Consider the following 26508-nt stretch of genomic DNA (forward strand, 5'->3'; position numbering starts at 1 on the left):
TTTAGATTTGTAATGGTCATATACATACACAAATTATATATTATACATATATATATATATATGTATGTATGTGTATATATAATGTATGTATATAAATACACTGTATTTACACTAGGGGTTATAAAGGCAGTGGATTGTAGATAGGCCTTGTAAATTTGGTAATATGTATAAGCGGATTCCACTAATTGCAGGGTGTCCCACTACTCCAGTCCGCAGTCTTAACACCACTCAAGAATCAGCTGATATTAACCTTCATGAAACAGAAATGGTAAGTACAGAAATGACATCATATTGTATTTTTTTAATTTCTACTACTTTTGCATGCTTGTTAAACTTTTATTTTTTGTTTGGGTATGTTGCATTTGATTATTATTGTACCTTTTCATTTTTGAAGGCTATGTTGATTTTTGCTTTAGCATTGATTCTTTTGCATGAAATGGAACCATATTATAACATCATTAGCTCCTGAACACTTGTGATTAACAAGGCTGGAAATGTATTTTTGTCAAGGTAAGTTTGACTTACAGTATTTCAATACATACAGTACTAAGTACAAATGCATAAATAAGGAATCTTCTTCATACCTGTGGTCTGAGACTGATATGCAGGTATGCTGTGTCCTAGATGATGATGAGGATTAAAATTACAGACTCGCAATATGGTTTTGTTGTGTTTATAAATATTTCTTTTAGTTGGCAAATAGCACTGCGTTTTGAACACTGGATTTTTCCCTCTTTACACACACACACACACACACACACACACACACACACACACACACACACACACACACACACACACACACACACACACACTCTCTCTTTCTCTGTCTCTCTCTCTCTCTCTCTTCCATTTTACCACTGAACAGAAGTTGTATTTTTGTGAATGCTTTATAGTGATTCACTTTACTTAATTCCAATTTTTCATCCCACGTAACTATAAACTATGAAATTACTTTTTTATGAAATGCTCTGTTTATTATATGCTTAGTATATTTTTATGTAGACTAACTGGACATGCAGAATAGCAAATACAGGATAGGTTTTTGCAGAGGAAGGAGGAAATTTACAAGCTAAACACAATTGAAGTGATTTTATGTATGTGAGCAAAATAGAAAGTATTATGGTAAGAGAAACATATTTTGTAGTATGAATCATTATTATTTTTAATACTTAGTAGTTTATCCCGACTAGGGTACTGACTCTTAACGCTTATAGTGCTGGGCAGAAGGTTTTGTTCTCACAACATGTATAATAGATATTTTTGATAAATTGTAGCTCTTAAAAAAATTTAAGATTTTGGTAAATGGAAAATGTTGAAGACAAAAAGAATTTTTTTCAAGGATTTGTTAACAAAACTTGGAATTATTGTTATGGTTTAAAGTCGTATGGTCACACACCCATATTATGTCCATGTGTGTTTCCTGCATTCTGGAATTGTCTGGAATTGGTTCATAGGATATTTATCAAGTACCCATTGGTCAAATAAGGGTGACCAATTCTTGTACAGGATAAAGTTAGTTCAGTGTGGCATTCTCTCTGGAGTTAAAATTCCATAAACCGACGGTGGGTTTAATCTCTTAATTTATTGTAAGAATATCATTCCATAAAGCCTGACATATTCATGGTGACACACTTTTTAGATATTAAAAACTTAGCCAAAGGGGATAGTTATATTTCATGAAGGCCTAGTAGTTGCAACTTTGGCTGCTTTTTCATTGTCTTGATTTCCTTACTGGCTTCATGAGCTATTATACAATATACTTCACTATTCAGATGACGGCAGATGTTTAGCGTTGGCAATAATTTTCTCAAAGACATTTGATTAGAATCTCTTAACAATTTTAGTCTTTTCAGTTATCAGTTTTTTCATACAGCTTTGATGTATTAAAATCTAAATAGTCTTATTTGTGAGAACAAACCATAACTCAGTAGTCTTGTTAAACTACTGTACACAAGTAACTTATTGTGTGAATCCCAGAATTCATTTGACAATGAATGACAAGTTTTTTTTAAGAAATCCCCCAGAGAAATTTTGTCAGAATCTCAAATGTCTTCAGTGTGCCATCATTCAAAGTTATGAAGCTGTAGTTTGTTAGACAAAATATTGTTGATCTAATTACTTTGTCAGAACAAACCCTTAGGCTCAGCTTTGTAAGAGATAAGATGTTTAGCCTGGTGCTGGTGTCTGATTAAACAACTTTTTTTTATAACTAGCTTGGAATAAAAACAAAAATGATATTAAAATTGTAAGAATTTATAAAAATCAAATACTACAACAACTCATAATGAACATGCAGTATCTGTAAAAGTAAAACACCAAAAACTGCAGTCAAAAGTTTTTATTTGCATTGGCAAATAAAAACTTTTGTCCCAGCTTATGATGGGGTTATGCTCTTAACAGCCGTACTGTAAATCAAATTTATTGTCTGTTGAATTAATACAGAATACAGACACCACCCTACTTACAAACAAATTACGTTTCAGACAGGAGTTTATATGTTAAAATGTTTGTAAGCTGGTTACTGTACTCTTCACGCCTATTTAAGTACAGTATGATAAAAAGTTAATGCATTACTGTAGTACATTTTTTCATCCTAAAACACAATTCACTGTACATACAGTACTGTATTTTATAGAATAGGCACACAGAACAAAATATGAACGTATGGATGGCAAAGAGGAGGGCTCAGAACACAATTTTGATGTGTGATCCTGTTTGTTTGTATGTGAATGTTTGTAAGTTGAATACTCGTAATTTGGGTGGTGTCTAGTTGAATGGTGCGTATTCTATATTTTACCATTAATAGACCCCCAGGGTATATATGTATAGCTCTTATTTAACCAGACCATATACAGTTGGTCCTCAACTTAAAGGGGGATGGTTCCCATATTTGCACGTAAGTCGGAAATTGCATTGATTCAAACCCTTTAAACAGAATGACACAATGTTCTGTATGGATTTGTGTATGCAAAGCAATGTATATCCTTCTGTACAAATTAAGCATTCATAAATTATCTCTACATTACATATGATATCTGAAACCAAGTAAATGATACATTACATAAATACATTTGTTGTTAAATTGTCTTGTTTAAGGAATGAGTGATAATAAAAAACAGGTAAACTTTTAGGACTGTTGTAGCCATAGTAATCGTAACTATGCACATAGTACACATCATCAGCAGCAGCACTTTATTTTTATGTAATCAAGGTAAAGAGATGATTACTTTTATGGAATGACAAATCGAAAGTATGATCTTACATTACCGTAAATGGAGTTTTGAACCAGTAAATATAAATATTCTCTCTCTCTCTCTCTCTCTCTCTCTCTCTCTCTCTCTCTCTCTCTCTCTCTCTCTCTCTCTCTCTCTCTCTCTCTCTGCCATGGCCAACTTGTTCTGTTTTCTTAAGTGGTGCCACTTCTAGCCCACAAAACATGGCAGGTCTTACCACCACCTTATGTACATTGCCCTTGAGCCTAATTGGGACTTTTAAAAAAAAAAATTTTTCTCACTGTGGTTGTTAATTTCTTTACGTTTCACTAATTACTGCCACATATTTTTCTTGTGCCCCTCGCTCCTCCAAACTTCTCCACACTTCCTGTTTAGGTACTCTTATCATATGCCTTGTATAGGTCGATGGAGACCGTATGTAAGGCCCTCTTCTTCTCTCTGTACATCACCATTACCTGGCATTAGGAGGATATTCCATCAATTGTACCAATCCAGTAACAATATTCCATTACTGTAAAGCTTAGCTGGTGTCTTCTGATCTTGGCCTCCTTTCTAAATCTTTCACATGTAATTGGGTCCAATAATTTCAGGGTATGGGCCATTAATTTAATTCCTGTAAGTCTCAGAACTTTGCACTTCCCGTCTCCCTCTAAAAATTGATAGAAGTATAGAGTACCCTCTCACTGTTTTTGGGTATAATTCTTCTTCCATTATTTACTTCATGAGCTCCCACAGTATATCTGTTTCCTCCTTACTTGGTGTCTTCCATGCTTTGACAGGCATGCCTTCTGGCCCATCAGCTTTACCACTCTTCATCTTAATCGGAGCTGCTTGTGTTTCTCCTCTTTTTATCTCGTTAACCATTCAGAAATTTTAACTCCCGTCTCTTCTCATAAATCTCTCGTGTTCTTCATTTAGTAGTTTCTCCGAGAATATTCCTTCCATCACTTTATGATGTCCCTCATTTTCCATGGCACTTTTTTTGTCTGCTCCCTTGATTTGCTTTATGTGGGGTCATGTCTTACGTGCTCTTGTTTCTTGCTTTGGTTAGCCTGTAAATCTTTCCTGTGCCTTCTTTTGTTCCAAAATCTTTATGACAATTGCTCATGTGGTTTACACTTGGCTTTTGCTATTACCATCTTGGCTTCCATGTTCCTTTCTGTTTAGGTTGTCTTATCTTCAGTTGTTAGTTCCCGTTTCTTTGCTTCCTCCTCTCTCTTTTGTTACATATTGTAATTCTTCATAAAACCACCAAGTTTCCATATTTTCCCATTATCTTTTCCTTAGATGCCTTTACCATTTTTTAATATAATTTCCATTGTCTGAATCCACCATTTATTGTTTCATGTGTCTCTTGAACTCTTTAAACTGCCTTATAAGGTTGGGCTCTCAGTTGGAACTACTTGATATGCGTGGACCCTTGCATTTTCCTCTTAGTTGCTTTTATTTTCGGTTGCAAGTCCAGAACTATGAGCCACTTTAGGGTGGTAGTGCTATCAGTGCACCTCATGATGCACTGATGATGGCATTGCTAAAAGCTGTGTGCAGCATCCCTTTTGCCCTTGTCTGCACCCAGTTTTTAGCCATTTATTTCACCTCCATGCCCTTTTCCTTCATTACATCTTGCTATCCAACCACTTCACTACTCCCTCCTTTTCACTACATTGTTAGGTGCTGAATGGCCAAAATGCCCCAGTGCTTGGCTGTATAGCCAAATTACCAGATATCAGATCTTAACTACTAGTAGTTCTATGTCCTTCTTATTGCCCCCTGTGGTTCTGACTGATTTGTTAAGAAGGACATAGAACTACTAGAGATATTCAAGGTAATCAACCCCTCTCTCCCCTATTTTTACGGCCTCCCGAAAACACATAAAGATGGGATTCCTGTACGCCCCATAATATCTAGCAGGGGCTCTTTCATGTACAAATTATCAAAATGGCTCGCAGACCTGTTATCACCCTTTCTAGGAACCTTCTCATCCTCCCACGTCAAACATGCTGAGGATTTTATACAAAAATTTAATAGTTTAAACATCCCCTCAAACAACATCAAATTGCTCAGCCTAGACGTCGAGTCATTATTTACTAAAGTCCCGATTGCCGACGTGTTGTCTTTCTTAGAGAGGAAGTTACAACCATATGAAGACCATTTTCCTCTTGGCATAGATAAAACTTTAAAACTTATCAACCTCTGTGTAACTAACAACGTGTTTTCTTTCAATGGTAATTTTTACAAACAAAAATTTGGCTGTAACATGGGAAGTCCCCTATCACCCCTTCTAGCAAACTTGTATATGGAATATTTCGAAACAGAAATTTTGTTGTCTATCAAACCCCGTAATATGATCTGGCTTAGATACGTAGATGATATCTTTACTTTCTGGGACAATAGCTGGGGGACTTTAATGAATTTTTTAATAGGCTAAATTTGCTAGTTCCGACCATAAAATTTAAAAGGGAATGGGAAAAGGACGGAAAACTGCCGTTCCTAGGTGTACTGATCATAAGAAAACAGAACAGATATGCATTTACAGTATATAGAAAACCCACCTTCGCTGTTTCCTACATTCATTTCTTAAGCTACCACAACGTCTCCGTAAAAATCATGGTAGGGTGCAACTTATTCCTCAGAGGACTTAGGATATGTTCAAATGAGTACCTAGATAAAGAATTCAACACGATCCGCCAACACCTAACGCAACTGCTATCCACCACACATTATCGAGACGGCTATTAACAAAGCGAATAAAATATACTATAGAGGTCCCACTCACAACAGACAAATAGATTTCAACAACAAAATAAAGCTTCCGTATTTAAAAACATCCAAAAACCACCGAACAACTCAGGTCTAACAATCCCTTCGTTTTCCATTATCCCTAATCCATCGGAGTTCGCTCATTAACGTATACTTAAATAACAAAGGGAAGAAGCCGGAGTTTACAAGATACCGTGTAGCAATTGTAATGACATTTACGTAGGCGAGACAGGTAGATCACTCTCAAAAGAATAACAGAGCACAAAAGATCAGTATGCGTTACGCTTCGGAGAGTTCGGGATTTTTCCTACATATCAGAAATACAGGACATGTCATAAACTGGAGTGGGGCGGAGTTGGTTTTCAAAAGTAGCTGTCCGTACAAAAGAAAGATGCTGGAATCTGCTATCATCAATCAAACCAACAATATGAACCTGTCAGGAGGACATTGGAAATCGGACGACATCGACGCTTTAATCCTCAGACCCCTCCTAAAGAAGATGACCCAAGAAACGCGACCTCCAGATCCATCGCCAAATGGGAGCTAATGAGGCCAAAAACCACTAGGGAATTGGTCATTCTCCTCCTTCTTAGGAAACGGTCACCTTCATGCCATCGGAGACTTAAGGCCACACCTTTATGTTTTGTATATATACCCTTGTAACATTTCATGTCCATATTCTATATATATATATATATATATATATATATATTCTATATATATATATATATATATATATATATATATATATATATATATATATATATATATATATATATATATATATATATATATATATATATATATATATATATATATATATATATATATATATATATATATATATATATATATATATATATATATATATATATATATATATATATGTTACAGTAAGATTGTGAAATCAGCAATTCACTCAGGAACATTTGATCCTTGAGGGCTAGTACTAAACACGGTGAAACGGTGATTCATCTACACTATTTTGCCATGTTTAGTACTAGCCCCTCAGGGGTTGTATGTGTTTCGTCATGTTTAGCACTAGCCTCTCGGGGATCAAATGTCCTAAGTGCATTTGATCCCTGAGAGGCTAGTACTAAACATGGCAAAACAGTGTAGATGGATCACTGTTTAGCAGTGTTTAGTACTAGACCCTCGTGGATCAAATCTCCGATTTCATGAATTCCTGAAAATTCCAGGGGTTTTGTGAAATCCCTGGTTTCACAGTTGTATGTAACACATATGTATACAGTATATATATATATATATATATATATATATATATATATATATATATATATATATATATATATATATATATATATATATATATATATATATATATATATATACACATACATACACACACCTACATACATACATACAATCATACCCCAAACTTACTCAACGTTAAATTTCAGAACCCCTCGCGCAAGGCGAATTTTCGTGAAAGTTTGGCACAGTCCCTAAAAATGCTGATAAATGGTTATTTCTAGAGTTTAGACACTAAATATGACCCTAATCATGCTCCCAAAGTATTAAGCTAACTTTCAAATGAAATTAAAGTTACTGTAATTTCATTTAAAAGTTAGCTTAATACATTACCCTTTAAAAATAAATAAATTATTGACATAAAAATAGAGAGTTGGAAGAGAATTTCTCTCTCTTCCCTTCCAGCCGATCTATTTTTAGAAGTCTTCTCAACCTCATTTTCAAGAACTTCTTTATTCTGTGTCTCTTTTTCTTTGTTCTGAAATGCTTTTCAATGAACGAACAGTGTTTTTTATTTGTACTAATACAACTCTTAGTTATTCTGTCTCTGTGTTTTAGAACTTATTCGCCACACTAGTACATTTACAGTTCATAGATGGTACAGGTAAAATTAAATCAATTTAAACTAACTACTGTACAGGTAAAGACATACAGAGATATAATAAGTTGTAAAAATGTGTGAGTGGTAACTGTGAATGAGAGAGAGAGAGAGAGAGAGAGAGAGAGAGAGAGAGAGAGAGAGAGAGAGAGAGAGAAAGGGTTGTCCTTGCTTAAGAGAGTGAAATTATTCATCAGCTATTACGGAGAGAGAGAATAACACGAGAGAGAGAGAGAGAGCAATGAGGGTTGTCCTTACTTAAGAGAGTGAAATTACTTATCAGTTATTGCAGAGACAGCGAGAATAACACACGAAAGAGAGAGAGAGAGAGAGAGAGAGAGAGAGAGAGAGAGAGAGAGAAAGTTGTCCTTACTTAAAATATCAAGTTAAATTATTTATGAATTGTTATGGAGACAGAGAGAATAACATGAGAGAGAGAGAGAAAGAGAAGTTATTCTTACGTTAGATATCAAGAGACGGAAATTCATGATTTATGAGGGATAAAGGAAAAAGAAAGAAAGAAAGAGAGAGAGAGAAAAATAGTATGTAGAGATCCTTTGACACGTTGTGGGCAACGATTGACATATTTGGCAGCTTTGCCCTCTCCCCTCTCTTCAAAGGTTTCACAAAAGATTGAGAAATGATATTTGTTTGTTTAAAATATTGCATAATTTACTGTAGAAGTGTATAAATTTTGCAATTACAGTTATTCTATTATTATCATTATTATTTAATCATATTAATATTTGAAAATTAATACGTATTATTACGTAAATTTATTTATCATACAAAACAAATAAACATATACATGTAACCATAAAAATTCTTTCATCTCAGTGAGAGAGAGAGAGAGAGAGAATTATTATTTGTATTATTCAGTGTTATACAATTTACAAATAAAAGCTTGAAAACTTATAGATTACATAAAAATGTAAACAAACACTGTTGCAGGGTTTCTTGAGGATTTGCAAATGTCGCATGTCTGTGAAAAAATTGCGTATGGCAATTAGTTAGGTTCCAACGAAAAGTTTGCATGTCTGTGAATTCACGCAACTTGAATCGTGTAAGATCGAGGTATTACTGTATATATAGTTGACCCCCTGCCTATTCGGAGTTCTGGATTCACAGACTCACCTATTCACGGATTTCTCTATGAAACGTATAAACATTATTCGCAGAAAATTTGCCTATTTGCAGTATTTTTCATAGAGAAATATTCACAAATTACTGTATTTTCTTACAATTTCGTGACTAAATGCACTTTATATGATAAAACTATTAAGATATTCAGGTATTAGCATTTTTAGAGGGTTTTTGGTGTTTTGAACTATCAAAATAGGTAGTTATAAGTGTTTTTAGAGGAGTTTAGTATTCTTGTCGGGTAGTGGTATGCATCCCCTGCAATACCAGGGTGGACTGTATTTGTGTATATATATGTATATGTTTATATATATATATATATATATATATATATATATATATATATATATATATATATATATATATATATATATATATATATATATATATATATATATATATATATATATATATATATATATATATATATATATATATGCAGTATGTATACAGTTGTACCTCTTAATTCATTCCAGGATGCAGTTTGTGACCCAAAAGGTTCGAGACCTGAATCAATTTTTCCCATTTAAAATAATGTAAATACAAATAATTTGTTCCAACCTCAGAAACTGATTTTTTTAAAAAAAATTTTTGTGTTTTTCTGGGACAAAGAACATGGACTTGAATTGAAACAATTTTAATTATATACAAATACAGTAGCAAATATTGATTTGAGGGTTTTTGCCTCTGGATTGAGCGCCAAACTGTTTTTTTTTCAAATCAGACGCTCTTAGTGAGTACACCACACGTTTACCAGAATCCCTTGAGTTATTGTTACTGTTTCTTTACTAGCTTACATTGCTTTCATCTCTGAAATTATGTCAAAGCTTCTACTGTCCTGCAGTATACTGTATATTAATAAACAGCTGTTTGCTGATGTTAGTTACCTTAACTAACACATGTTTACTATGAGTTGCATTACAGTTGTCTTGTTAAAAACTTGCTTATTTTCAATGTAATCCCATAAATAAAAAGCAAATACATTTTTATTCATCCATCACACAATGGAGAAGGAGGAGTTAATAAAGTATGCCACTAACTTCAAGCAGTAGGTATTATAGCCTGTGGCAAAAGAAACGAATAATGAGCAGAGTCCAAAACGATTTGGAGTCAAAAGCAATGCCTGAAATTGACAAAATCACACATGTACTTTGTTTCATTTCTTGCATTTATAAATAAACTAGTTGTAATTTTTAAACCCAAATTTATTTCATCAACTACTCTACATATGATGATGCTCCATCCTCCACTAAAAAGATTGGGGTGCTTTCAATGGATCCTTTTAGGGGGGGATGTTTGTGTGTTTGATGCCTAAAGCATGGTTCGCAAATCAGAACAAAAAAAACTTTCAAACATCTGGTTTGTAATCTGATTTGTTCATGAACAAGACTGCTCTTTAAGTGAGGCACCACTGTACTGTATATATATATATATATATATATATATTATATATATATATATATATAGTATATATATATAGTATATATATATATATATATATATATATATATATATATATATATATATATATATATATATATATATATATATATATATATATATATATATATATATATATATATATATATATATATATATATATATATATATATATATATATATATATATATATATATATATATATATGACTGTGAAATATTTTTTTAAAACAGAATTCCATCAAATATCATGAGCCCATAAAAATGCCAAAATGTAGAAAGTAAATGCAATATTTCAGGGACCAACTGTCTCTCTCTTCAGGCGAGTAATGAATCCAGTTGATAGTTTCTCCTTGATCTTCTAAATCACTGGTTGGATGAAGATTTTATATATAATATCTGAGTCCCAGGTTCATTTTGAGAGGTTCATTGTATTTCTGTGTTTAGTCAAAGCTGATTCCACCATCTGCCTTTTGAACCAACAGTTTATTCTGTGATTATGGTTATTTATGTGGTTAAAAATATCTGAGCTCTGTTGTCCATACCTAACTGAACATTTCTACCGTATTAATCTCTGGGGGAGTGATTTACCTGTAAAACTGATGCAAGATTGGTCATCGTCCAACAAAAGCCAGTCCCCAAAGACAGGAGTTTACGAAATCCTCTGCCTTGATTGAGACCAATGTTTATCTGTTTTACAGGTAAATCACTGCCCTAGAGGTTAATACAGCTTAAATGTTCGGTTAGGTACAGACAGAGCTCAGCTGTTTTTAACCACATAAATAACCATAATCACAGAATAAACTGAAATTTGTTACATAATTTATAGCAGCAATTCTTGGTTCTAAAGCCAGATGTGAAATCAGCTTTGATTAAGCAAAGAAATACGATGAACCTCTCAAAAGGAGCCTGGGTCTCAGATGATATAGATAAAATCTTCCTCCAACCAGTGATGAACCCTTTTAACCGGGGCTAATAATTATGACACGCGAGCCTATGCATACATAAAATTGCATGTTATTTTAGAAAGGTGAGTCTTTTTGTTCCTGTCACTTACTGTATGTTAATTATCTCCCAAAATATAGGTTATTATATATAAATTTAAAGCTTATGAACTGTATTTTGAAGTGAAAATATCAGAATTGATGTTCCCTGTAGGATTAAGGTTTCGCTGTCAGGCATCAGCAGACAGCAGACATCAGCTGACGACAACAAACATGAGAAACACATTACAAAACCTTATTTACGACACTGTCTGAGCTTGTAGCTCTTATATAACACAATCTTTATTCTCTGTGTCATTACTGATAACTAAAAAATAAGTGTATCTTATGCATTTCTAATATAATATCACAAAATTTATATATATATATATATATGTGATAATCACTCGAGACTACAGCCATGCGTGAACTTGAAAATGTAAACAATCACAAGATTTCTGGGTAATATGGCTGAAAGATGTGCTGTCATCTGATTGGCTTTCTTGGAAAAAGGAGGGAGATGGTCAGCCAATAAACAGTAACCATCTCCTGATGTGGGTTGGGCTTATTTAAGCGCATAATTTGAAAATGTCTATATATCGCCACACGGAGTAAGCAGTAAAAGCCAGTATATAGTCTCACGGGTTAAAAGGGTTAAGAATTTAAAGAGAAATTGTCAACTGGAGTGACATAACGGCTGACCTATGGACCTTTGGTATGAATACCACTTTTATGTAACAATTCTCATTCATTACTTGCCTGAAGAGAGGGACAGTTGGTCTCTGAAATATAGCATTTACAGTACTTTCTAATTGTGCTGTCATTCCATTTTAAGTCTAGCTTAGCCATAAAGAAGGTCATTGGTTAATGACTGGAACCGCAGTCTCCATGGGAATAAATGAATATAGCAATGCAGTGATAGTTTTTGTTTACCCATTGAAGATGCTAGCCTTGAAGATTTGCCATGGGCATTAGCACTTGACAGAAATAAAAGACTGCCAGGAAATATATGTACTATATATGATGTACTTTCATAAGATGTAAATGTATTTTTGAATAGCTACCATGACACCTTAATTTCTGATTTCCTCATACTTGAATATACTAGTCAGAACCACAAGCCATGAATCTGTATGGGAAATGATTGAAGAAACCCTTTCCCTCTTTTGTGGTGAACCTATACTCTTATCCAAGAACTTCTCAACCTGTGTAAGAGTGAGGTTGCTACTTACCTTTTATGCCCTAAAATAGGGCAAGGAATTAAAAAAGATATATAAACTATTCCTGTACTTTATATCAACACAATTACTGTAAAGAATGTACAAATATAATTTTACTAGAAGAAAGCATTATGTATTACTTATTCAGTAAACATTTGTAATTAATATTTTGAGTGGTAATTTTTGCATGGGGAATTGTAATTGTTTATAATGGAATGCAGTGGTCCCATAGAAAGTGTTATTATTTAATTTTATAATGAAGTATATGAAGATTTAAGATACCAGGAAGGTGTTTTAATGTGAAGCTTTTGAAATTTGCATGCTTCCTTGAGTGCAATTATGCTAGTGATATTGAGCATAACGTAGTTAATCCTGTAATCAAGTATAATCGCTTGCTGATGTGGGCTGGGTGTGACATCAGGCAGTCATTGGTTTAGTTTTGCGTGCAAGTAAAATTTATGGTAGTTGATCGTATTTGCTTTGTTGGAAATTTTGTATTTTGAAGACTTTTCATTACTTTAATTTGCATATATATTTTTCCCTCATTTGTTTGACTCTTTTTATTACATTTTGCATGGAAAATCACTAATGATATCAGCTTGCTTTTGCTGTACCGTTTTGATCATTTTTTTTATATTCGATGATTATGAATGAAATTTGTTATATGTAACATATATAGAAACTGCTCTCATTATTAGAACTAAACACTTACAATGCAATATATTAAGACATCAAATTTTGTGAATAATATGTGATCCTTGATACTAGGCCCCAAGAATATTTTGAATTAATGGAAGACATTTTTACCTTGCAGTGAGCTTGCACCAGGCTTCTATGTCACCTCTTAATGGTGATAGACAGCCCCAAATGGGTAGCAACAGTGACCCTCCCCCTCTCTCTTCCCTCCTCCCTCCTGTCTTCTTCTTCTCCTCCAGCCTCATATGACTTGCTACTTTCATCACTGTACTTTTAATGACAAAAGTATTTCAGGTTCTTTGTCTGTTCAACTGAATTCACTTGACTCTAGTACTATGAGATTTACTGAATTCGTACTTTCCTCTGCCTAATGGTGTTGGTTGCGCACATTGGCTGTGATATCCTGTTTCACCAAAACAAGAAGCCATAATACTTTTGATAATGAAACCAGTAACTTGCCGATAATTGCTTCAATTGATTGTCAAGGGTTAGCAAAAGCAAAACAAATATTCCAGTGAGGTTGTCAGTAGCTTTGAAATTGATAGCATTAGGAAGCAAATGAATAGACTTAGAAAGTTGTTGTTAATGTTAACTGATAAAATTGTATGTTTGGAAGTGTTATCTTGGGTCGTGGGATTTTCATAAACGGGACATTTTCCCAGCCTTAGGGTTCAATTATTACATTTTGTTTGAGATTTTTATATTTTGTCAGGATAAAATACCCATTGTTATTTGGGTAAGTTCCATGCTGTTGTTTGAGTTCAGAGGGAAGTTTTACTACACATAAACTATAAGAACTGTCAGGTTGTTACTGTATTTTGAAGTGTAGATAATAGGTATAATTGTTATCAGCACATTGATTATAATCGTGTTTTCTGTGAAAGTGATAAAATTAAGCTTCATGTTATGTCGCATAAGTTTATAATTTTAAGTTTTGATATTGTATCTGTGATAATGTATAGGATACCTTGCCCATTAAATAAATATCTCCAGCTCGAGAATGAAAGTGCCAATAGTAGAAATCTGTATGATTATTGTTTTGAGATTGTTACTAGAGCCATGAATTGGGCAGATCACTTTCGTATCATGGTGAAGTTGATTTGAGTCACTTCTCAGTTTTATATCTTAGTAACTACTGTGTCTGTGTCTTGTTACTGTGTCACTGTATTGTGCTGAGGTCTAACCTATGAGCTCTTGTCCTATTTGTAGCAGTTATTTTTTTGCAATTGCCTACTTGTTAGTCTGATTAGAATCTGCAAAGCAAAGTTGTGATATGTTATCTTTAGTGAATTATCTGCATGTGCACAGTTGATAACAGAGGTGTAGGATATGCGAAAGTGGATACTTGGGTAATCTGAACTGCAAAATTGGCTTGCAATACATTTCTGTGATTTGCACTAACAAGCTCTTCCATGGCATTTCATCAGTGTACCTAATACCAATGTAGGCTCGTTTTTGCCATCCAAGTGTCACTGATTTAGCATAACTAATGCTTTTAACCATAATGCGGTATGTGTTTATGATGTACCCCATCTAATATTTTCTGTTCACATTTTTAATTGAGTTGCTTTTGTTAAAACTGTAAGCAATAATAAGTTTTACAAATACTCAAAATTAGTTTATGATTTTGATACACCCCAATTTTTTACTTTCCTATTATGGAAAACACTTGAATGAGAACATTATTAGATATTTTAAACAGATTCAGCCTTGGCTTTTAGTTTTTTTTTTTTATCTTGTGGACTTATCATTTCAAAAGAGAGATTAGGCTTCCATATTTATTCAGTATAAATTGTTTATGAGAATTGAGTTCTAAAAGGAATTGTTCTTTTATTAGAAAGTCAGGAGTCTCTATCCATAGAATAGTTTTAAGTCTTTTGTTGTGTGACTGATTTTGAAATTATTGTTAGCCTTGTAAATGAGTGATAATTGTAAAAAAAGAAAAGCGTTGCACACATTAATGGTTTTTATGACCATTTCTTTTTCCCTTTCAAATTGCTTTAGGTGGCAAACAGTTTTCGTTTTATTGAATTTCATGTTTGAGTTCTGGATTATTCAGTCTTGGGAATTTTGTTCTGAAAATCTTTTGATACTGTATTTGATAATCAGGAACATTACTATATTTGATGATAATCAGGAGCATTACTATATTTATAGATTTTCACTTACAAAAAGGTAATGATCAATAGTAAGCTTAGTACTGTAATGAATAGATTGAGACATACCTTTGTAGAAGAGGAAATATGTTATTTTTTTTAATCATAATTCTTGGTAGGAGTATAGGAAGAAAATGCTGATTTACTAAAAGGATAGTGAGTGTGCGATTATTAGATTTTATTTGTCATACGCTGTGGGCCACTGTTATTCCTCTCCACATTTTGTTGTTGTTTAGCCAAAGTTTTTTAATGTAACTTTCTGTATTCCTGTTTCAGCTTGTCTCTGTACATTTAGTATATTTTTTGACCCTATGTTCTGAATGTATGGCATATAAGATATCAAGGGTGCTTTTTACCAAGTTTCCTTACAGCTGATTTTCACAATATGACAGCTCCAAGTGTTTTTAGGTTGTTTGTTTATTTGGAGAAAATTGGGACGATAGATTTTGATGTGCTGCTAATGAGCCTTCTTTGGTATATTGAACTTTTAAAGTAGTAGTTCACTTCATGATTGCTTTCTTGATTCAGAGGTTGAGGAAAAAATCCAGCAATAACAATTTTTTTTTATCTTGAACCATCAGCTTTTATGATTTTATATACTGTATATATATATGTATATGTGTGTATATATATATATATATATATATATATATATATATATATATATATATATATATATATATATATATATATATATATATATATATATATATATATATATATATATATATATATATACAGGGTGTCCATGAAGTCTTTTTACGGTTTAAAAAATATATTACAAAAGCTAATGAACAGACAAATATGTGAAAATTATTATAAAATTAGTAGATTTTGAAGTTTTTTGCCTCATTTAATACTCCTCTGTATAGGCACCATTAGTTGATCGAAGCACATCAAGACAGTACTCGATTTCTTGCCATGTTCACTGTAGCATAGCCTCATCAATGGTGGCAATGGTATCAGTGATCATTTGCCTAAGATCAGTGATGTCCTATATCTCTGTTCGATACACTTAATCTTATAAAAGTCCCATAGAAAGGAGTCCAGGGGAGTGATATCTGGTGAACAAGGTGGCCAGGGAATTGGGCATCCCTTCCAATCCACTGGTCTGGAAATGTTTGATTTAGGAACCCACAAACATGCAGTCCCCAATGTGGTGGTGCACCATCTTGCTAGAAAATAATGGTTGGTTGAAGGTCATCTAGTTGTGGTGCCATATGTTATGTCAAAAGGTCAAGATAAGCATCTGCAGTAATTGATGTCTCAAAGAAAAATGGACCTATGATTTGATTGCACATGATCCCACACCACACATTCACCTTTGGACTATCTCGATGAAGTCCTTAGTCACTTGGGGGTGTTCTGATCCCTAAATTCTCACATTATTTGCGTTCAGTTTCCCTGAAACACTAAGGTTGCCGCATCACTAAAACAAACTCGGTTGAGGAATGTTTCAACCTCAGAAATTTGTTCTAGCATGTTAACTGCAAACTCTTTTCGTCTTGGTTTATCATTTGGCTTGAATGCCTGTATGTGTTGCACCTTCTAAGTGTACAGTCGCAAGTTCTTGTGTAGGACTTGTACACTGAATGTGGTAGCTTTAAGTGTCTGGCAGCATCACAGGGTGGACTTTGTAGGAGAACGAGCACAGTCTTGTCTTACACAATCGATGTTTTCCTCAGTTGTTCTTGGTCGTCCACTCCTTTTATCCAACACTGTCCCTGTCTCCATAAATTTTTTGTCCCATGCTTAGTTCTGTAGTTTTGCCAAGTCTGCATATCCGATTTTGTTCCAATAAGCCATGACACACGTGGCTTTTCTTGAGGAGTAGCCATTTTTTAGGTTCATTTAACAGTACCTCTTTCACCAACAGGGTACCTGAAATACACAAATGCAATGTGATTAAAAACTTTGATAACTGCTGAGTATATAGAACAAATCTGACTAAGAGATCTCATCAATGGGTTTTGTCATATATTTTTTAAGTTGTAAAGAGACTTTATGGACACCCTATATATATATATATATATATATATATATATATATATATATATATATATATATATATATATATATATATATATATATATATGTATGTATGTATTGTACAGTATATTTGCATGGCTAAGTGAAAAATGGGACAACAAAGTGCAAAATATTTTGCCTTTATTCTAAGGCATTTTGCTTCAAAACACTTTACAGTTTAGGCAAAAGATCTTGCTCTGTTGGTTCACTTTCCTTGTGGCTGTATAATTTGTTTATATTCTATATCACATTGTTATTCTTGTATTAGAAGTTACATATATTGTGTGTCTGTTGTACTTAAATGAGTACAAATCCCTTTACTAGCCAGTCCCTTTTATTAAACGTAATGCTTCTTGTCCAGACTCACCACCATCCAGTCTAGGGTCAGCTCATGCTAATGCCCCTTGTATATAAGTATGTCGAGTGAAGGCATCTTAGTCTGAGGTTCAGGATGGCATATAATGTCTGTATGGATGAGACTTGCTGTCTTGACTCAGTCCTTCACTACCATCATTTATGATAGTGAGGGTTCACTGTTAAATATAATAGAGTGAATTGGTATAAGATCTTGTACTGTCTCCATTATAATGAGCTTAATGTACATAAGTATGATTATGTATCTAGGTGTGTGTGTGTATATATGCACGGACATACATATTTGAACAAATATTAGATATATTTACACATACAAATACACACACACACACACACACACACACACACACTGGTACTGTTACTTATAAATGTGAATGTATGGGGTGGTGTAAGTAAGCTTGAATATGGCCTTGAACTATTACCTGGTCCTAAGTCCAGGTCCTTATATGGTTATTATATTTTTACTGACTTTACAAATTGCTCTAAAGTAAAATTTGTCAGTGGTTTGAGTAAATTGTGTAATTGTTTTTTATGGTTTTCTCTTCGATAGATAGCCTTCTGTCCCTGTTTTAGGTTTGATTTGCTTTACGTGCAACATCTTGAAAGATTAATATATTTAAAATGTATATGTTTTAATGTGTGGATTCATGGAATTCATTTATACATACGTTCATAATCCTGAAGTGTGCATTATCCATAGTACAATGGAGATGGTTACTCATTACCTAACTAATGTTTGAGCTCTTGTCAAGAATGGCTCCTTTTAAACAGTCCACTGCACATACATAGTCGGATCTCCACCATTGTAGTTGTAAAACTTAACCCCTCTGCAATAGCTGATTGCTGATATTTTATTTGCAAATCCATATAGAGACCCAAATAGTGCTAACACCCTTAGACCCATGTATTTTATTATTAGGGTGGTGTCAAAAATTGAGATGGTTTGGACATGTAAATTGCAGGGTAAGGATTAATCAGAGAATTGGTTGATATGGAAATTGTAGGATGCTAAAGACAGGGGAGACCAGGAACATCATGGGAAAAAGGTCTGATAGATGAAGGCCTGGTTGGCTTATGAATTCAAGCTCTAAGTATGCAAGACTGAAGCACATGGAAAGAATTCACTGCGTCTAACCTACTGAATAGAAAATTTGACTTTAAAATTGAATTGCTGGCAATAAAATGATGTGGTGATGACTTCTAAGATATGCTTAGTATATACATAAAATAAAACTCAATTTTTTTGAACCCAGGTTAAGTAGCATAAAGAAATAGATATATGTCTCACTTGTCATCACACTTAAAAGTACATCTTTAAAGGCTGTAGGGGGAACTTATTTCCATTTTGTGTGAAAAAAGCATAGGATACAACATGGAGAGACCAAGTTAGGAAAATGTTTCTCAAGATAAAAATAATAATGGATGGGTTTCATTATGGTAATACTTTAACCATGAATTCAAGGATAAAAGCTTTTCATAAAGTAACAATGTAAATTTTGATATATTGCATGTTTAAGTTATTGCTTTGTTATATGCAGTGATGTCAAATATGTCTATCGAGTTGAGAAATTCATAGAACAGATAGCTTCATGCAACAATTTTTGATTTGTTATAGTACTGACTTTTAGACTGAGAGTTGTAATAGTAAACTTTGGTTATTATGTCCTGATATAGTTAAGATATAACCTTATCAAAATTTTAATTCATAGAGATGTAATTGGGAAGAAGTTTCAGGAGATAGGTTCTAGATTTTAGGATTTATGTTGCATTTGTGAATTTGAATACCCGAGTTCATTACTGAAAGCAAGACATTTGAGTGAATTTAAATATGTATTTTGCAGAATTTCCACAAGAAAGCAAAATGCTTAAGTGAGTGTGGTTAAATATTGTACAGTATAGGGACTAGGGCTGACATTGATGTCCCTCTATCTTTATAACATGAAGTTGAGGGTATCTCTGTTGAGTTTAGGTATTGAGGATTTAAAAATCTGGAGGACCTGATTATTTTAGTTTGGATAACTTTGTTGCATTAATGTGAAATGTATACAATAGAGATAATTTTATCCAAAATAGCTATGCAAGGATACACAAAAGTGTCACTGTCTTCCTACTAGATTTCCAGGAATATTATATAATTTCATTTGATTGTAAAGAGCAATACTAAGACCTTTGCCAGAGATTAACCTTTGAATGGTTTAGTGTCTAATATAAAGAAATTTAGGATACAGAATGTGTATAGCTTTTACTTTTTCCAGAGAATTTGTGTATAGTATTTCATAGAGAAGCTAGTATTAATTAACATTTTGATTAAAATCAAGTGCTCTTGGATGGCAAAAGAAAAAGAAAAAACCAAAATGACCAAATTCCACATTTATATTTCACTATTAGTACTCTGATATTTATTTTATCTGTTAATGGGAAAGGTATTGTGTATAAATTTTTGAAAATTATCGTTACCTCATGGATCATACTTTCATGGTTCTTGCCATGAAACAAGTCTAATTTAACCTTGCAAGCCCTTATTCATGATCCATTTTTGGAGTGTGAATTGACCGGCCTTTAATCATCTGATGCCCTTTGTTCTTTTGTGATGGAATGAGCTTGAATGGGAGCTAAAAATTTTCATTGTCTCTCGTGAGCAGCATAAGAACTAAATTCAGCATTGCACCACTTCCTGGAGGGAGGAGTGTTTCATTTTGTTAGTGCACTCTACAAAGTAGTTCTGTACAGGTTGAAAGAAATTATAAAAATCTTCTGTTGTGTCCTCTCAAAGCTTTAGTTCACAAGGCTGATATGTGAGCTCATCAGTACCCTTTTCCCTATTACTTTTTGAAAGTTGCAAATGGAAGGACTTCATCTTGACTTTGTTGAAGGGTGGTGAATATGCAGACAGTTTCTTCAAATAATCTGTATTTTGTGGGAATTTGAAATTTTATCGCATGTGATGTGGCAGAGAAGAAAATTTAGTAGTGTGCTTCACCTCTGTATAAAGTTATTATTATCCTGAAGATTTCATAGTGTATACCATTTAGAAATACAAACATAGGGTAGTGTATATTCTATTTGTTACTGTACTTAGTCTTTGTTACACATGTTTTGAGAGGGTTTGTATTTTGTGACTGTGCTGTTAACTTTTTTACACATTCCTTGCTTTTGGAGCTAGTGTATAGGATTTCTGTCAAAGTGGTGAAATGTATTTTAATGCTGTGTAGGTTTGTAATTTATTTGATATCATAGTGATAGGGTTTAATTGTCCCACTTGTCATTGTGATGCATTTGGAAAAAAAAGAAGCATCCTCATGAAGTCATATCTTGAACCAGGACATAATGGTTATTTGAGGTACTTTATATTTGAGTTTTATGTTTTGGGTTCAGCTCTTACTAGTAGTTTTAAAAATACTTATGCAGCATTATCATTTTGTGATCATTCACTACAGAATACTTGCAGTATTAATAATGTAATTTCTTTGATATTTAAATGTGTTATGATGAGGTGTTACATACAGTACAGTACATGCATATGTGTGAGTATGCATATTGACAATTTTTTTATAAGAAACATTGAAATATATTGCCTTACCCATTAGCAAAGCTAGTTTTGCTGCTGTGTAAACATGGCTATTGCAGATTTCTTTAGCTTTTATTTGTTGAATTGTTTTTCGAAGGAAATGTTAAATTTTCCATTCATATAGATGAATATACCTCCTTGATGGATTACATACAGTAATATACTGTGGTAATGCAATGTTTACTTGTTAAATGCAGAAAACCTTCAAAATTTTAATGACAATTTGACATGATCTGGTTGTTTCCACAGGCATGCTCCTTCATTTGCATTTTATTAAGGGGTTTGTCCAGAATGTTTCACCATTCTATTTAGGAAAATTTTGTAATGTAGTTTCTTAAGAATAATTTGTGTAAGGCAGTCTGTGCCATGGCAGATATATTCATCCTTACAGCTTCATATTTCCTGAAATATTGCTCACCTAATAAGACCTTGTTAACAATCTCTTGTGATTTGCTGACATTGTTATTCTGTTCCAGCTTGTGGTCCTAGATTTTTGTAATGAATTTTTATAAGAGAACATGTAAAATGACCACCTTGTTCCTCTTTTAGACTTTCTTTTTATTAACTGGAAGTGTTATAATAACCATTACTAATAATACCCTTGTAATTATTTATGCCCATGAAGTCATGATTTTCCATTACATTTGAAAGTGTGTGGTTTCCTGTCTTTGTAATAGTATTGAGTGAATTATTTATGTTTGCCATTTGTAATAATTCTGAAATATTCTCTTGAATTGCCATTTTCTGTGGCTGAGACTCCATATTATTACTTTTGTCCAGATCATATCTCAGGTGCTGCTGTAATATAGTATGTGGCAAATACGTTTCCTTCAGAGGTTTATTTATGAATGCATTAGTATTTGCAGTAATCAGAGGCTTTGTTGAATGTGTCATTTCAACAATGCATATTATTATAAACAACCTGACAGTAGTGCATAGGATTTTATAGTAATGAATTTCCATGGAACTCATATTCATACGTACTCGGAAAGGGCCACAGTAGGCTGCCTGGAAGAGTGAGCTAGCTGTTAAAATTTGGTATAGATCATTGACAATTGACAGTTAACTGTATGTGAAAGTATCATTGCTTTTGGCATGAAGCCAATTCCAAAAAGGTTGATTGACTGGCACAAAGCCAAATCCTTACATAACTCATTAGGGTCTCTAGTATAGTAATGACATGAAGTGCCCTGTAATCTGTGTACATGCAACTTATCACTAAAGTACTGCGTTTTACATTAATGAGTTTGTCTGGTAAGGGATGTCTGAATGAAACATATCTTACAGTGATCAAATTGAAAGAGCAATTCTGTTTGTTTCATACTCTAGCTTTCTGTACAAATTAGCTGTTTTACTTAGACTTTTGTGCGTGTCCTGTCCATCATCTCTGCTTTACTTTTTTTTAATAGATTTATTATTAACACCAGTGTGTTCATTTATTACGGATTCTGGTGGGTTGATAGGCATATGGCAAGCCTAATGTTTTACAGACTGATGTCCTTGAGAGCATCTGTTGTAAGTCACATTAGATAATAAATGGATAACAAGATGAATGTTTACTTTTGTTTTTCTCTCATTTCCAGAATAGAAATTAAATAACGAGTAGAGTAAAATGCCTACTAACTGGAGATTCTCATAGTTAGAAAGCTCTCTCTCAAATCATTTGAGCTGTGGTGTGAACTATCGTGTACTGAAGATTAATTTTTTAGTTCAAATCAAAATGCAGCATAGGGGGAGGATAGGAAACTTGATTCACTAGGCACTGAAGATAGAAAACTGATATTGCATCGGGGAGGGTAGAGAAATTCATTGATCATGATCATGATCATGATCATGGGAGTATGGAATATGGAAAAATTGATACGGTACAGATAAATGATGGAAAAATTGCTGTAGGTTATTTTAGGGGAAGATTTCCAAATTAAAAGACTGCAAGGGGAAGACAGAAAATTAACACAGTATAGAGGAGGGTAGTTTTATTAAGGGATGTAAGAAAAACTGATACAGTATAAAGGGCAGATAAAAATTGATATATCAGAAGGAATATAAAATATTCGTTCATTGGACATGAAGATAAAAAAAATTGCTATAGTATAGGTGAGGATAGAAAAATTTGTACAGTAGGGGAGACGATAGGAAGCTGGTAGAGTATAGGAAGTACTGAAATAGGGCAGGATAAAACAATTCAAACAGCAGGGGTTTGATAAAAAATAAGCTGATACAGTAAGAGAAAAGATAGAAAAATTAATACTGTACAGTAAAGGGGTGGATAAAAAAATTAACATAGTAAGGGGTGGGCATATAACAAGTGTACACTAAAAGGGAGGATAGAAAAACTGATACAGCAAGAGGGAGAATAGAAAAATTAATACGGGGAGAACAGGAAAATTAATTTGATTAGAGTAGGAAACGAAAATTGATACATTAAGGGTGTGTATAGAAAGATTAATACAGTTAAGGGGAAACAGGAAAATTAATACAGTACAGTAATTCGAAGGTAGAAAAATTGATGCAGTGAAGGGAGAACAGAAAAATTAATACAGTAAGGTGGAGGAAAGAAAAACTAATGCAGTAAGGTGGAGGAAAGAAAAATTGATACAGTAATTAATGCAGTAAGGTGGAGGAAAGAAAAATTAATACATTCAGGTGGAGGAAAGAAAAGCTATACAACACAGGCAGTCCCCGGTTATCAGCGGGTTCCATTCCCGACAGCATGATGATAACCGAAAATTGGCGATAATAGCGTTGATCCTCGGTTATCAGTGCCCATAACCGGGGACCAGCGCCGCCGATAACCACGGATCAGTGCCGATAACCAGGAATCGATGTTGAAAATTTGGTATTCGTCGTCATCAGACAAGCCCCGTAAAATCGGATAACCGATAACCGAGGCCGCTGATAACCGGGGACTGATTGTAAGGGGGAGGAAACAAGAACTGACACAGTATAGGAAGAGGTTATACAGGTAGGGGAAGGGTAACAAAATCAATTGATACACGTAAGGAGTGGATAGCAAAATTTATACAGTAAGGGTAGGATAAAATTTATGATGGTAGTGGGGATGATAATAAAAAGGTAGTATTAAGGAGCATTAAAAAATTGGTATAAATCATATAGACAGAGGATAAAAAAGTGATGCAGCATACGAAAAATATTGGTTAAAAGAGCCCGTCAGATAATGAACTTTAATATGGATCCAAAATGGCAGAATGGTCATTTTCAAGACACCTAAGGATTAAAAGTAAGGTTTTCCTACAATTTTCGACGATGTCTCAGGTTACGCTGTTTTTGGCTCATGTCACGGCATAGGAATGGAACCTCTGACTTAACCGGGGGACTGCCTGCTTATATATATATATATATATATACTCTTTATATATATAGTGTGTGTTTGTGTGTAGGCTGTCCCCAGTTATCAGCGGGGGTTCTGTTCTGACTGCGTGACAATAAGCGAAAATCACCAATAACCGAAAATCAGCAATTTTTGGCGCTTATCGGCACCAATGACCGGAGATTGGTGCCTCTGTTAGGTATGTATCAGCACCAATACCCAATTATCGGTGCCGATAAGTGGATATCAGCGCTGAAAATCGCCAATTTTTGTTGCTAGACAAGCGCTGTAAAACTGGATCACCAATAACCTGGGGCTTTGTGTGTATATCTCTCTCTCTCTCTCTCTCTCTCTCTCTCTCTCTCTCTCTCTCTCTCTCTCTCTCTCTCTCTCTATATATATATATATATATATATATATATATATATATATATATATATATATACACACACACACACACACACACACACACACAGGCAGTCCCTGGTTTACAATAGGTCCGGCTTACGACGTTCTGAGGTTACGATGCTTTTCAAATGTATTCATCAGAAATTATTTCCTGGTTTACGACGCACGTTCCGGGGTTACGACGCATCGTACACCAATCCGATGGAAGAAATATGGCTCCAAAACGGCAGAATAATCAAAATTTGTAGGTTTTTTTATGAAAAACTCAATAAAAATTCAGTTTACATTATTATCAATACACCACCAGCATTAAAAGTAAGGTTTTCTTAGGATTTTTGACGATTTTCAGCGATTTTTCGGTTTACAACGATTTTCGGTTTACGACGCAGTGTAAAAATGGAACCCCTATCGTAAACCGAGTACTGCCTGTGTATATATACTGTGTGTATATATATATATATATATATATATATATATATAATATTTTGGTTAATTTTAACAGCCTTGGCAGTTGAATGAATAATGAGAAAGGTGCACATTCAGCTCTGGAACAATTAACTCTACAGTAGTTCTGTTGCCAACTACATACACAGTAAATATTAGCAGCAACAATGTAACATTTATCATTTATTAAAGCTTGGATTGCTTTCATGTAATGACCTGGAGGGGGAACTGTAAACATAGAATTACTGTGAATATAGTGTGGTACAGAATACAAATGAATAAATGTAGCCCAAATCTTTAGTATTAAAGATAACATACAATCAGTTCCAGATGCCCCAGTAAATATGTAAGAACAAAAACAAGGTAGCCAGTCCAGCATATAACTGTGAACTAAACCTCTGCCGTAATGATTCACAGCTGCAAGATGGAAGGGAAAATGAATATAAGATGAGTAAAAAATTCAGTTCTGGCCAAAAATAAACAATGTTGATGACAATAACAATCAATCTAGCAGATTTTGAATGCTGAGGACATTTGCTGACATCAAAGAAAAATAGAAGATAGTTCATTCCTCGAGTCAGATATAAAGCAGAATACTAACACAGGTAAGTACTGGTGGAACCAAATTAAAAATTGGTGGATTCATACAAAGGTGATTCTTACAAAGAGAACAAAGTACCCCATAACTGGTTTTTTGAGCCACGGAAAAACACCAGATGAATCTGTAAATGAAATGGCATGACCAAAACTGTGTGTGCAGTATTGTGTTTTTTAGAAACATGCACCAAAATGAATAATGTGAAAGATGTTTTAATTAATATTAAAAATTTATAAATGAAAAACCGAAGGTACCT

At 33.7% G+C, this 26508-nt stretch overlaps 1 protein-coding gene across 32 annotated transcripts in view; it reads left to right on the plus strand.

Annotated features, from left to right (window-relative positions):
• The window catches only part of LOC136843439 (phosphatidylinositol 4-phosphate 5-kinase type-1 alpha-like), a 350658-nt gene that overhangs the window by 307677 nt on the left and 16473 nt on the right, over positions 1-26508 (plus strand). For 21 of the 32 annotated variants that reach the window (XM_067111961.1, XM_067111936.1, XM_067111944.1 and 18 more), the window contains one exon: positions 192-268. In XM_067111961.1, the coding sequence (XP_066968062.1) occupies positions 192-268 (77 nt within the window). Of the gene's footprint in view, positions 1-191; positions 269-13462; positions 15056-26508 lie in introns of those variants that run through there. The other 11 variants (XM_067111938.1, XM_067111954.1, XM_067111960.1 and 8 more) reach the window with 4 other exon arrangements.

Source organism: Macrobrachium rosenbergii, chromosome 11 (genome assembly GCF_040412425.1).
Source record: "Macrobrachium rosenbergii isolate ZJJX-2024 chromosome 11, ASM4041242v1, whole genome shotgun sequence".
NCBI classification, from domain to species: domain Eukaryota; kingdom Metazoa; phylum Arthropoda; class Malacostraca; order Decapoda; family Palaemonidae; genus Macrobrachium; species Macrobrachium rosenbergii.